General features: G+C 37.0%; 1 protein-coding gene across 1 annotated transcript; it reads left to right on the top strand.

The window, feature by feature from the left end:
- The first annotated feature begins 7866 nt into the window (after positions 1-7866).
- On the top strand, positions 7867-13680 carry si:dkey-3h3.3 (uncharacterized protein LOC100144568 homolog). The gene is made up of 4 exons (XM_053326013.1): positions 7867-7871; positions 10482-11486; positions 12954-13171; positions 13413-13680. Exons 2-4 carry the CDS (start codon positions 10542-10544, stop codon positions 13480-13482), a joined length of 1233 nt encoding a protein of 410 aa, XP_053181988.1. The 5' UTR covers positions 7867-7871; positions 10482-10541; the 3' UTR covers positions 13483-13680.
- Positions 13681-15225: the final 1545 nt, after the last annotated feature.

The following is a 15225-nucleotide window of genomic DNA, read 5'->3' on the forward strand; positions in this document are numbered from 1 at the left end:
GAAGTAGGCTTTCAATGCACAGAAGAACATGTTTTCCCAAACTGAAGTCCCCAAAGCAAATATGTACATTTTCAGTCAGGTTCTATAGGATGTCAACATAAAATAAAATGTTTCTGAATTTTTTTCTTCAGGTTTGGAGAGCATGCAGCATGCCCTCCTATTGGTCAAGTAGAATAACCTCCAGCTTCCTCTGGAAAGCATGCAGGCATAATATCACACAGTGTTAGATGTGTGTGTCAGAAATCAGCAGTAAAATCTTTTTCCTGGTCTGGATTAAATTGTATTGAGTCCACCTATCAAGTATGTATGCTCCATTCTATTCTATTACACTGAGGGAACTAAGGATCTGATTAGACTTAACTTTATGATTACTAAGGGCCTTTCTAAGATGGCCCTTGTCCATGATGTCACCAGCCAATCCTCTCTCCTAGAAATTAACCTTCATACATGCCTATGACTAAATTACCACAGCAAATGTGTTTTGCTAGAAATGTAATGCTTACTTAAATTTCTCTCAACATAATGACAAATGACACAATATTTTCCTATAGAAACTACAGTATCATTATTTTTTTCTGGTAAGGTTAGACATGGTTAAGGTTTAGTACCGAAAAAAGTCTGCGATGACTTGAAGCAACAACATGTTTATTAATATTTAGGTGAAAGGAACATCTTTCACTAGCCTTACTTACAACCTAAACCTGAACACATACAAGACTCGGATTCCAAGGTCTGTGGTGTGAGAGCTCTGTTGAACACCTGCTATCCAGGATCAATCCTCTCCCAGTGACTGTGACTGTGACACATACATTCATACCTGTGAACAGAATCCAGCATTAATATACAGAAATAATCATCAGAAGTTAATGGGCAGTTTGAGCTACTGAAACCCTCTCTGTTATAGCCACACTGTCCTTATGGTACAATAATATATTATGTTCTGTTTGGTACTAATGTCGAAAGTCAGTGAACTAGTATTAAGCAGTGGAGCCTCTCAGAGCAGAGTAACATGGTAGAAAAATAGCAGACTCCTCACACATTAATTGAATAATTGCATCTGCTGTCCAGTGTCCTTTGGCACTTCCACACTACATGGTTTCCACAACATTGCAGAAAAACCACACTGATGCAGAAAAAAAAAGAAAAAAAGACTTTGGTTGAGCTCTTATATTGTTCCTCTGGTGAGACTGTCATGGATGGTACACAGTGTTCACATCCAGTCTCTTTCAAATAATCATTGTTGGTTTCTTTCAACTATGACCCCTTTCTTTACCCTCAGCCAGGCAGTTGCAGTTTCCTACCCCATAAACAATATTGAGCCATATTTTTAGTATTTGAGTCATAGTTTTGGAAGGCACATAAAAATAATGTCCTGCTGATGAGAATGTCAAATCAAAGAACAAATAATTAAGAAAGGAAACAACACATAGCTTTTCTCTTTTAGTTGGGAGGACTTCTCTTCTTCAGACTAGCAGGTCGTTTTCTACATACAATATCATGTAAATATCATTAGTGAAACAAAATGAATCTCAGTCAGTAACATTGTTCATATAATACCTCAAAGCTTGGCAGTGTCTGATTCATGTTGAATCCATCAGACTAGCTACCTGTGAAGATTGAATCTGCATCAATCTGAAAGCTATAAATCAATTGAGAAATTCACAAATTATGACTTTTAATCCAATCAACTGTGTATGTACAATCCATATTAAAATATAATTTAAAGCATAAATGTAACTTAATTTGGAGTCATTTATTTTCTCATGCTGTTGCCATCATTGTATTATAATTACTGCATTGGTCAAAGAGCCAAATCATGAATTTAGAAGACATCAAACAGTTGCTGTTCCACATGTGAGCCCTGTTATAAATGCTCAAATCATGTGTGTTATTTGCTTGTGATGTTTTGACTGAGTAATAACTGATCCATGGTGAATTAGAAGACCAACCGGCCAGACACAATTTATTTTGTCTGCCAGTGTTGAACCAGTGTTAATGATCATCATGTTGACTTATCAGGGCGAGAGGTGATCTCCCAGCTCACCTCTCCAGTGAAGTTCCCGTCAATGGAATGAATTCAGCCCACTTGGCCAGCCTCTTTCACTGCAGCTCATTATTTCACTGCTCAACTACCTGAAGCATATCTGAAAATAAACTCAGATCTGAAAAAAAGCCCAATGAAGCCCTAGGTCAGACTGTGTTATGAGAAAGAAATCCAGTGTTTATGTGACAGTAAGCCATCAAATTATTATAGTGGTCAAAGGTTTATATATATATATATATATATATATATATATACACACATATAGACACACACACGCATATATATATATATGTGTGTGTGTGTGTGTGTGTGTGTGTGTGTAGATAGATAGATAGATAGATAGATAGATAGATAGATAGATGGAGAGATAGATAGATAGATAGATGGAGAGATAGAGAGACTGATAGATAGATTGATTGATTGATTCATGGGCTTATTGTTTTTTGTCAGTTTGCAGTTTGCCACGCCCAACATGGCAGTATCATCCAGTGTAGACAGGAGGTACTCTTACAGCTACCACCATGAAACATGAGACCAGCACTTAGCATTACAATGTCTCAACGTCTCTTTGATGAGGTTAGTGAGTAACTCCTTAACTGGGAGCACATACACATTCATTCTAATGAACACTCAGCAGTAGCTCTGACCAGTAACTAGAAGTTGTTTGGTTCACCTGACAATGAACACAGTCAGTCGTGTTCATTACACCACTGCCAATCAACCATAAATGAAATCCAACCACAACCATACCAAGCTCAGCTACAGTACTGGGAAAGTGCTTTGTCCCTGCAACTCCTGCACCCTGATACAATATGTGTAAGTTTGAATTTATATGTGATTGCTGTTTATATTATGTTTTAAAGGCAAAGAGCTACTCATGGTAATAAAGAAGTCCAATGACTATTAGTTGACAAAAAAAAATCCTTATGTTAAGCACTGTAGCTGTTTTGTCCTGTACCTTAGCTTGTTTAATGAGCCACCAAACATTCACACTAACATCAGTTAGCAGGCTACATAGCTAATTAGCTGTTCAACTGCAGCACATTAAACATGTAAATGCCACTTTTTCATACCACTACTAACAACACACTGTCTGCTCATGCTACAGCACCAATGTGTTTACTTTGTCTGTGGTCACTGCTCAACTTGCCGCCTGCTGTCAATCAAACACACACACCCCTCCTTCTTCATCTACCACAACTTTTTCTTCCTTTTAATAATAATAAAAAATAATTAACAGTGTATTTAAAACATATTGCAAAGGGAAGATTAAATGTGGTTATAGTTGGACATAGCAGCCAGTAAATGTGCTAAACCAGTGTAAACTAAAAGGATGATATCTCTGTATAAGGACAGCCAGAGTCCATTGGCTCAGTAGGTCATCCAGTGTCCAGGACGAGATGAGCTTCATGTCACACATAAGATCCAGAATCAGCCTATGCCATATAAACATGTCACTTTCTGATTTGTGATTCTAACACTATAATATGTTTTGGTTGGAGAACACCAAGTTTGAAAAACATGTACAAGCACTCATGAGGCCCACACTGCAGACAAATATCCATACAACATCAATTAGTGCTTGATGAGTATGAGTTAATGAGCAGCTTTGAGTGAAAGAGCACAGCCACACTCCAGAATAATGGCCTCTGCCTGCAGCAACAAATAGCAGCTTGTTAGTCACCCTGTCTCATTGCTGCTGACAAACAAACACAACTATTGTTGCACTATTGCTAGCATGACAGTGGCATTAGCATTGTAGACTATTGTTACATACAGTACTCTCTTAAAGTTCATAATTAGGACATGTCCCTGTCAAATTGCAGCATGGTTCAGTTTGACAGCAGCACACAGAGCAATGAACAAACAATAAGTGCTTCTGTAAAATAATATATTCATCTGACAGCATATACTATTAATGTTACTTAAAAGCTGTGCATGATAACATCGATCACACAGACCAGATCGGTATGTTTGGTCTCCACTAATGTTGTGGATATTAATAATATACAGCATCATTTTTACTGGGGTCAGATATGCAGAAAGATATTTTTTATGATCAGAATAGCAAAGTAAGTAATAATTCACAAAGCTGCCATGATTGTAGAAGATATCAATTATTTGTATTGAGGCATTTCCTTCAGAAGATCTTCTATATGTGATGGTTCTTATGCTACAAACATTTCCCAAAGGAAAAAGAGTGATCCATTTTGTGTTTGTAGTCAGTTTAATTCACTTAGGTTTAATTGACTCATTGAGTGAACTGGTTACATAGTGTTGCTGTGGTTACCTACTGTCTAATTTACCTTGCTCACTGATTAAGAGTGGCAAACATACCTGTTTGTGGTGTCCCATCTAAGAGCTAAACTCTTGTCAGCCAATCACAAAAGGAGTATGTGGCCATGGTATAATTCAAAATAACAAAGTAGATCAGAGTAAACAAAAAATAAATAGCCTACAAATAAATATATCAAGGTAAATAACCAAATTAAATTATAAATAGAATAATAAATATGAATCCATTTTAAACGGATTAGTTTTCTGTGAATTCTCTGTCACAAACAACCTGGACTTTCCCAAAAGCACCTTGAGGCTCAGAGGATTTTAGGAATAAGAGCCTGGTAAATAATGAGAAGTGTTCAATGAAAAAACTACAACAACAAAACAATGCTATACAGAAAAAAACAGCAAATAATTGTTGAATTTTGGAAATTATATTATGTACATGGATTTAATAAATGACACAGATTTGAATTCAAGAGTAATCAACAATAACCTTTTACCGTTTCCTTGTTCGTTTTACCAAGGAACAAGGGAATAGTAATAAAATATAGAATAACATTTTGAGAGCTGACAAAGAGACCACAGAGCAAACTAACCTGATCAAGTCTGGTTTAGGGTTTATTGCATTTATTCCATCGCCAGAATGGATCAAATTAATATTACATTAATTATCAGTGCAATAAATCAGTAATTTCATTTTTGACTTAAAAAGTCAAATGATATTTGTGTTTTTTTCTAAAATACATCATTTTCAAAAATTATTTGTTCTTGAGTACATAAGATTCTAACAAATTCTGGTTACATTTACATTATTTATTTACATTGGATATAGCAATGATAGGATTGTATTATATTACTTACAGTAATTATGACACAATGAGTGTTTTACTGCATCAGATCTGTGCGGCAGCTGCTGGTTCTGCTGCTGTAAAATGTAATAAACACAACAAGGGAACTTTAACAGCAATAAAATGTTTTTCTGTCATTGAGAAAAACAGCTTCTTTAAGCTTGATCGTGATTTTTCTTGATCGTGTTTAGATCAACCTAGGAGTTGTCAACACATACAGGAGCTGTAACCGTCCAGCTGACCTGAAAAACGACCAAAATTGGACATGCGTGTTTTTTATCGGACAGCGGCGAGACGCAGCTCGACCTTCAGAGGATGTTTGACAGTCTGCACAGCTGATGCTCAAAGTCCATTTATAGTTAAAATAAATAAGATGTTATATTTCTCCTCATTTAAACCTAACTCGTTTCGCCTAAATTATGATTGTAAATTGTTTTGTTTTTTCATGCTATCCATGACGCTTTGGAGGCGTTGTTTTGCTTCCATTTGACCAGATTAGAAAGTGGACTTAATCCCGCTCACCCACTCCTCGATTTTCAATATCACTAATGTATTATTGTCCTATTGGCTGAATCTGACAGATGTCTAAATCTGTGAATCCGACTTCCACTGCTGTAAAGTAGCCACCGCTGTGCTCCCTTTAGGATTATCTAAAAAACTAAAGGCGGAAAACAGTGTGATAGCCATCACCGGCAGACAGATTCGGGTCACAGTTTACACTTTCTTCCCTCCGCCAGTTGTTAATATCTGAGACGTTGAAAGCTGTTAAAATGTATAGTGATAGATAGATAGTCACTACACATTGTGAGAAAGGAAATATTCAAATTAATAATGCGCAAAGACATTCTTTAAAATTAAAATGTAAAAGTGGTATAGCCTAATTGTCATTTATTTTAAATACATTGTATAATATATTTTAAAATAAAATCACGATGCCTTTTATTTTAGATTTTTGAGTAGGCCTAATTCTGTTTCATGTAGCCTATTGCTGATTTTAAACAATATTAATTGGACAAACATAATAATAATTTATCATAAAGCAAACTGTTCTAGCCGATTTCCCCTCATTTTTTCCTTCTTTGGTTTAGTCATTTTGATCGTGAATTTTCCTCTCTTCACTAACTGTGTTGTAATGTTATTTTACTTCACACATGCCAAGCACAGCGGGCCCTATTTACACACAAATCACACCAAAACTGTTCAACAATGTCGCCTACTGTAAATATAAACATAGAAACCATAGGAAAGACAAATTACAACAATCTAAAACTTCAATCATCTGATCTATGTGCTTGCGGTGTTCTGTCCGTACATATCTTACTGAGATGAGACCGGGATACCTCAGTGTGCATCGGCTGGAAGCACTTCACTTTACAGTCAACCACTGATGAGAAGTCACCGGCGGAGAAACAGGAACAGGCCAGACGCTTTTCAAGACCCGCAAAACCCAGACAGCTCAAATGAATGAGGAGCTCCTGTTTAACAATATAGAGAAGACACAGTAAATAAACAGATTGTGGATGATGAAAATCGCAGCTGCTGTGGTGTCGTGCTGGTCACATGGTGGACAGTAAGCGTCACAGTTGTGGATTTGCTGACAGTTTGGAACCAGCAAAAATCCGGGTATAGAGCTCCACTGACCTCTGTTGGAACATTAGTGACACTGCAACATGAGCAGGGACGCTTGTGCCCTCATGTGCTGCTGGGAAACTTCACAGTACAGAAGTCGTGGTCTATGATTTTCTTGTCTACGTATAGCGTCCTTAATCTGTGTTTTGTTTTTTATGCAAAATGGATTTCGGTATTTATTTTACAGTTATGTGATTGGCTACCTGAAATTCACGTTTTAAAAAGAGCAACTTATATCAAACCTTTGGCCTTTAAAACATGACTTTCTTTCCTAAAAAAATAAAACCTTAAAAGTGTTATAAGGTTGAACAACATTGTGATTAGTTGTTTTGGTTTTGGTGTCTGGCCTGTAGCCAGGCAGTAGTGGAACTCATCCTTTACTAAACTAAAAGTGTAGCAATGTAAAAAAAGTTCTGCAAGAATTTGAACATTTATTGAAAGGAAAGCATGTGAGAAATTTAGAGGGAAAAATCACTATTTCACTATATCACTATTGGTGGAGCTGTTAACTCATAGACATCTGAAATGTGAGCTGACTACACACGGTTTTTTGAAGACGTCAAAAAACAAAAAGGTTGGAAACCACTCGTTTCATCTTTAACAATGTGTTGTATTTTAAAAGCGTGTTATATTATCCATTGTGTCAAATTTGCATCTGAAAAGTAACTAACATTGGAAATACTCGAGACAAGTACAAATACTTCAAAATTGTACTTAAATAGGCCTACAATGTACTTGAGTAAATTAACTTTTCACCACTATTGAATGTCAGGGCAGTACCGATGAAAGGGGTTTCACCACACGTTTTCAAAATCAAATGAGTGTAATCACAGTTGTTAAATAAATGCACTAGGTTACTTTTCTCCATTGTGCAGATATCACAGGTTTTGTTATGGCTTACGACTGATGTCTTTACTAGTGCTTTATATGTTGCTATTTCCTTGGTTACTGAAGGGGGTTGCTGAAGGACACGTGGTTAACACTGAAAGTGAAACTTAAAAACAGACAAGTCTTCACTGCCACAGAGGAACAATTGTGGAGCCAAAGAAGGGGTCTGCAGTATGGAGGTGGGTTTCACAGGCTATTCAAAATAGTTTGATCAAACTAAAAGAAGGTGAATGTAGGAATGAACTCGGTGTAGGAAATGCTTTAGCGGTTTATAGTTGAGCTCCGTTGTTGTTGTGTGTTCCTGAAAAACAGCAAACAGCTGCGTTTTCGTACTTTGGTGTTTGATTTAGTCACAATAGCAAACTACTGCCAACGACATGTTTGATTTTCGACGGGAAGAAATGCGCTGTTTGGGCGTTTTTCCTTGAACCACGTTCACATTCAATGTAAATGCATAGAGATACTGCCTTGTTCATAGCACAGTCGTCGTTTGTGCGGAAACCATAAATGTGCTTTGACACAGCTCTTGATGATTTTCAATAAGTGATAAATTGATAAGAGAAGCTGAACAATTCTAATCTACAGCGTCTTGTTGGAATTGTCCGGTCCGCCAGGTTGCAGTACGTCTGTGCGTCTGTAGATGGCGTTGTTTAGTCGTTTTCAAACTTACTCGTCAACAGAAAAGTCCTGTTGCTATTTCTGCCTACTTACTGTGGTCTTACCTGCTCAGAGTTAAAACGAATACTCCAATATGACAAGGGACATCACAGAGAGTCATAATGCTGAGTTTTATTCATTTTTGCTGTAGCATTTTGGCAACAATATAGCATGCGTTTTACTTTACCTTTGTAACTTCCCGGTACTTATCATGTAATTTCCCAGAACTTAGTGTAACCTCCTCATATGAATCCATACATATAAAATACTTACCAGTTCCTACTGGTATTTTGTAGGTACAGTAGAGGGAAACAAGACAATGAAGAACAAAACAGTAACAATCGGAGATTTAAAGTGTAACTTCCTGACATTTACCTTGTAACTTCCCAGAATGTATAATGTAGCCTAACTTCTCGTATGAATCAATGCATATGTGCATGTGTAATACAATCAAATAGTTTTTCCCTTTGCTCATGGCAGTTAAAACATGAATTTGTGTTTGGCAGGCAAGTTTCACCCACATTCCATGGAATGTGTGTTGCAGTTTTTTTTTTAAAAAGCGACATCACCTGTCTTTTTGTTGTTGTTGTTGTTGTATGGTGTAATGCTAGAAAAAACAGAGCCAGTGTACACAATATATGCTTCCCTCTGTTGTGATATTCACTGTGTAACTCCCAGGAACGTATGGTGCAACTTCTCATATGAGGCAGTACATAGTGCATGAGCAATAAAATCAAATGGTGTATCCCCTAGTAAACATACAGCAGGAGTCAGGGGGATTACTGCAACAGAACAGCTACTCAGGTCCACAACTTTAACCCAGAATGATATCACCAATACACATTCCCATATACAGTGCAGGAAAGTTCCTACCTCTGTTTTCCAACACAGAGTAGGCATACTTTTTTTTTGTTATACATTTTGTGCAACTGAAATTTAAACGTACATATTTCCTGATATTGTGACTCAGCTAGTTTATTTTCCTTTTTCTCTCTTTTCCTCTGAGCAGAATGTGCTTCGGAGGTCTCAGACTGTCGTAATTTCCTATTTATTAAAGGGCTTGCAATTACAACGAAGTCAATTCTAGAATGTGATTTGTGACAATGAGAGAAAAATGTGTATTGCCTCTCATGAGGGTTGGTACATCTCTATATATCTACAAGAGCCATATCATCTTTTAACACATGAATTGCTTCCCTATCTTAAGTCATCAATGGGCCCTTAAGCCTTCTCTTATCCAGAATTGGATCAACTTGATTAAAGTTCACTGCCAGTATTATTTGCCTGTCCATCTCCCCTAAAACCATACTTACCTCATGAAAGATGTGTGGGTCTGCTTTGTTAAGTGCCTAAATTTTACATAATACCACCTGTAGGCCTTCTATTAATGCTTAGACACATCATCTGTCCCACTGTATTTAAGCTCCACCCAACTCATTTTAAATTTGGCCACCCCACCCTCAATTACATGGGTGTATGAATACTTGTTAGTTTTCGAGTATGATTATACCATCTAATGCATTTCTTGGTTATAATTGTTCAGATGTCCATCCATATCCATATGTATTACACTGTAAGTGTTTAGATATATTTGATCATAATGTCTATGCCTTGCTAATTTACCATTCATAATCCTCCCTCAGTGGCAGCTTTACTATGACTGTCTCCACTATATGTGTGTCTCATTACATAGAATTGTATCAATTGTTAGAAATGTGTGCAGTGTGGCTACAAGTGCAACATTTCAAAATTTGGTTGCAATCGAATTTAGCATTGAACACTTATGGCTAGTTAAGTGCATCAGGCCATGCCTTCAGAATTATGGTAAGCAATACAGACAAACTGTAAGTGATATGCTCAAACAAACTCATAATTTTGTGTTATTTTGACAAAATATCATCACACCTCATTTCAGAATGGGAAAAAGCCATATAATTTCATACATTATCAGATGGACAAAAAATTCCTTCCTAAACTACTTTTATGACAGTTATCTGGGTTAGAAGCTCTAACTATGTGGTGAAACTTTTTTAATGGAAATTTACGAGACCTGTGTAACATTTAGATAAAGGTACTGTGTGTGTATGTAAGAGCTAACAGCCTTCATGTCCTGACATGTCATGTCCTTGCAGTTTATCCAAGACATCACTATCATCATTGATGAAGCTGTTTACAAAGATCATGGAAGATTAATGAAGATTCTTGAAGCTTACAGTCCTGAGAAAAAAGGTTCCTGCTACAAAGTGAGAGGAACATATGAGGAACTGGAAAATCTTGCAGTCACACTGTCAGCAGTGAGGCAATTTCCCATTTCTGACACACATGGACCAGCCAATCAGCAGGGTGAACACACTCCAATGCCTGTCAAACCAGTGGATGTATCCTGGATGGCTATGTCCTACATTGAGCAGAAATGCGCAAAAGAGCTTAGCAAAATTCTAGGGAACAATTTTTACATTGAAAAACAGCCTGACATGAAAACAGTGAAAATCAACCCCACTAGCACAGTACATTTGATTGTCAGACAACACCATGTCTCCACATACCATGTTCCTGTTGACTGTGTCAGACAACGATTCATCACTTTTTACCAGAGGACTGTCTCTGACCTGGAGGTCACATCTCTGTCTGTGGGTTCACATGACCTCAAAGAGCTGCAGAAGAGATTTCCACAGCTCATTTTTAAACCCAGCCACAAGAAATATGAAGTAACAGTGACCGGCCCTTTTGTGCACATTGCTAGATTAAAAGAGTTTCTTTTACAAAATACACTAAGCTCGAGTAAGATTCAAGTGCACAGAGCTCCAGCTGTCTCTCCAAAGAGTTATAACTCAGGCACCTTACCCACACATGGCAAAGATCCTGAAGATGAATCATGTCCAATCTGTATGGAACAAATTGTCACAACAGAGAAAAAGACTCTGCGGTGCAAGCACTCATTCTGCAGACAGTGTCTGAAAACAGCTTTTGAGTACAAGCCAGTCTGCCCAACATGTGGAGAGATATACAGCCCTTTGACAGGGACACAACCAGATGGAGGCAGAATGGATGTCACCCAGAATTTTTCATCTTTGCCTGGATATGAGAGATATGGAACAATAGTCATCCATTATACTATTCCAAGTGGCGTCCAAAAGGTAAGACTACAGATACAACACTGTACACTTTGAGCACCAGATTTCACCTTTGACCTCAGAAACTGCAGTTTGACAAGAAAACTCAAGGTCTATACCAAGCTCTTTCAAGCTTTCAACCTGCCTTTTACATGGTTTTATTGTCAGGGCCTTCAAGAGACAAGCACTTGCCACAAACTATTCAGCATCATAAGATGTCTGCTAGTACACCTTAAAGAAAGACGTTTTACATATATGCATGTGCATAACAAAAGACTGCAGAAAGGTAAAGTAATAGCAGAGTCGGAAATTAAAAGAGATTGTTACACAAAGTAGTGTATCTTTGTCCAAATGTGACCAAAATGAACAAGAAGCCCTCATAGTTCTACAAAAGTTTGTTAAAACCACTAAACCTTTGAGTATTTGTTCACTTCACATATTTTAACCAATCTGTGTGTCTACCTGCCTGAAAAAAGTAGGCTCAATAGTAGGTTACAATAAGCAAATCACATGTCCAAAATAAGGTTGGGAGTAGAGAAGTCTGGTCTTTGTATGCTGCATGTATACACAGATTTACAGTGGCCTGGTAACTACAGTGCATGTTGTGCACTGAGTAGATCAAGGACATTCACATCCAGCATCACAGAGCAACTTTTTACAGGTTACCATGTACAACCACCTATTATTACATGAAAGAGGAAGTGTGACAAACTTTTAGGCCATGTGATGACAACTGAGTCCTGTCCAATTATTCTAGGCTAATTATTAAACTGTTTCCATTATAAATAGCTATAATACTGGTAAATCAAATCTGGACAATCATCATTTAAAACACATTATTTCAAAAAGGAAACAACTCTCAGCATAGCACAACTACTGCTCTCATGTGTGTTTAAAATAGCAGCTTTTTAGCATGGAAAACCATACTTAAAATCATCAAATGCTCAGAATGTATTATTATTATAAAATATATCCATCTTATATTTATTGATGGCTAAAAGTGCTGGCTAAAATGAGCTAAAAACAGAGACACGCAACAGGTAATATAGCATTAGTTTTAAAGGATAGGTTCACAATTTTTCAAGTGTGAGGTGCCCATGTGAACTCAAGGACATTTTTTCTCGCTGTAACCATTGCTAGTGGTCATACTGCAGATTCAGAGATCCCTTTCAAATTGCTTTCAATGTACATTTTGAGCAAAAATGCATTTAAAAAGTTTAACTGTAGCTTCAGCAATATGATTTAGTCATATCAAGTCGATACCACATTGTAACATAACGAGGGACTTTGGCATTAAAAACCCTGTAACACTGAAGCTATCTACTTGATTTGACTCATTTGGTCAGCTGAAGCTTCATATCACTGTATTAGGCATTTGTATTCCCTAAGGACCATAGGCCATGGATGAAAGTTCTCTATCCTCTCTACAGTCTGTAGAGGGTTATGTGCAACACATCCACAAAGTGAAACGACACTAACATGTATCCGCAGATGGAGCATCCCAACCCCGGTCAGCCATATGAAGGTGCATCTCGTACAGCCTACCTGCCAGACTCCTCAGAGGGCAGGAAGGTCCTGAAACTACTGAGACAAGCCTTTGATCAGAGACTTATCTTCACTGTTGGTCACTCCACCACTAGTGGCAGGAACAATGTTGTCACATGGAATGATATTCACCACAAAACTGTGACAGATGGAGGACCAACTCAGTAAGGATTATTTATTTGATAAAATTACATCATTTCTAAATCAAGGCCTTTGTGATAATGCTTCTATTCAAGTCACAGACATTTACCTACTGCCACAAATGTATTTCCCTCACTGTACAATAAATTAGAAAATACAAGGCCAACATTTCCATGCACACTAAAAGTATAACTGTATGTATTTTAATCTTGTCTATGAAACTGCCCACATGAAGTCACTGAATTTCTGTCATTGTTTTTCCAGCTATGGATACCCGGATCCAGATTATCTTAACCGAGTTCAAGATGAGCTGAAAGCCAAGGGAATCAAATGAGTCACATTAAGGCTTGAACTTTGCTAAGGTGACACTTTGAAGAGACTAAATAACACAATTATCTCAAAATCTCATCACTTTCAAAAGGGCACACACTATTAAATGTAAGGCATTATGCTATAGTGGACTACAAACAGGAGGGATAATGCCCTTTTAATGTAATTTGATGTACTATAATAAGTCAACCATACAAAGATGCTTTTTTCTGTTTCCTGTAATCATTCCTTATTGATAATGTTCTTTATTGTTCCTTAATGGGCATTCTGCTAGGATTTTTGTTTGTTAACTTTTGTTATTATTTACATTCAGATAATGTGACAGTGAAAACTATATGCAAGTAATTAAACTAACAAGATATAAAGTAATATAAAATATTTTATACAATAAATTCTTTGGTCTGTTGAAGCTTTTCTAAACTTCCTGACATGTAGTCTAGTTTGGTAGGTAACTGGACTATCTTGTTAGTATAGAGAATTTCACAAATAGCTTGTGTTTCCAGTTTTAAAGTATTTTTATTTGGCACAGAAGCACTGGTAAAATTATATGTTGTTTGGTGTGAAAGATTTAAGTATTACTAAACCTTCTGGTTGAAGCAGCTACCAACAGGCCACAACACAGACTGAATGCTTTAATTCAAAAAGAAAGGATCTTCTCCTCTTGTCACTAACCATGCATTTAGCTTGGTGTTGGTTTCAGTTAATGTAGGTTCACAAATACACACAGATAGAAACCAAAATACCCCAGGGATTTGGGTTAATATTGAGTCTTGCTATCATCAACACCACACCACTCCAATCTAACTCTGTCTGCCCTTTGACCACACAATATAAAGATGGATTTAATAAGGTGTGACGTCACCTGTTGCTTTGCACTGGAACCATGTTGAAGACAACCAGCCATTCCATTTGGTGTCAGAACTCCAAATAAGGATTTTTGGGTGTTTACTTTTACTCTTCAAACACACCCAGCTACGTCAGACAGTAGTCATGTGACAATAGTTGGACTCAGTGCAAGGCAACAACAGTTCTTTGTGGGAGTATAATGCTCTTTTATATGATTTTCTGATCGTTTTGTTGCCATACCCCTAGAACCTGAGAATCACATCCTGGGAATCTGAGATGAACTATTTTAGGCTTTTTGGATGGTATGAATAAGCTAGTGAAATTTGTTTGTCAGTAAATATTGTTGAAATGCCCAAGAAACACATACTGTCTTACAATTTTGACATTGTCAATTTGAAGTTATGGTGTTGAGTAAGGAGTGGAGTTCCTCCATCATGAGGATTGGTACAATTGTAACTGTACTCTGATGTATATAAGGATAGACAAAGTGCCCCACATAGACAGAGACTGCAGAGGGCACCATTGTAGCTCCCATAGCCAGCCAGCCATCACATGTGTTAATATCTGATCTCTTCATGATTGATTAAGGTACTGTGAAGAACAAGATTAGCCCGAGGCCAGATGAGACTCTATACCTTCATTTTCACGTGTCTGGGTGTCAATTCACTTGGTTCATGAGGTTAAATCCTTTGAATGTGTTAAACATTTTGCCTCATTCTGTATAATTGATTTGTCTGACAAAGTTTATATTATTAAACATTTAAATATTTATGTACTATTGTTTATATGAGAAAATCCACAAATTGGCTATCTTCAGAATGAAAACAAATGTGTTCAATATGTCAATGTCAATTATAAAGTCAAAATACAAATTTGTTGTTGCATTTGTTGACGGGCCTCA

This window comes from Scomber japonicus, chromosome 9, assembly GCF_027409825.1.
Source record: "Scomber japonicus isolate fScoJap1 chromosome 9, fScoJap1.pri, whole genome shotgun sequence".
Classification (NCBI taxonomy): Eukaryota; Metazoa; Chordata; class Actinopteri; order Scombriformes; family Scombridae; genus Scomber; species Scomber japonicus.

What these genes read in the sequence shown, in the direction of transcription:
- si:dkey-3h3.3 (XM_053326013.1), top strand. Translation starts at nt 10,542, where the DNA reads ATGAAGATTCTTGAAGCTTACAGTCCTGAGAAAAAAGGTTCCTGCTAC. An exon ending in TTCCAAGTGGCGTCCAAAAG is followed by an intron (nt 11,487 to 12,953) that starts GTAAGACTACAG and finishes ATGTATCCGCAG; the next exon opens with ATGGAGCATCCCAACCCCGG. An exon ending in ACAGATGGAGGACCAACTCA is followed by an intron (nt 13,172 to 13,412) that starts GTAAGGATTATT and finishes TTGTTTTTCCAG; the next exon opens with CTATGGATACCCGGATCCAG.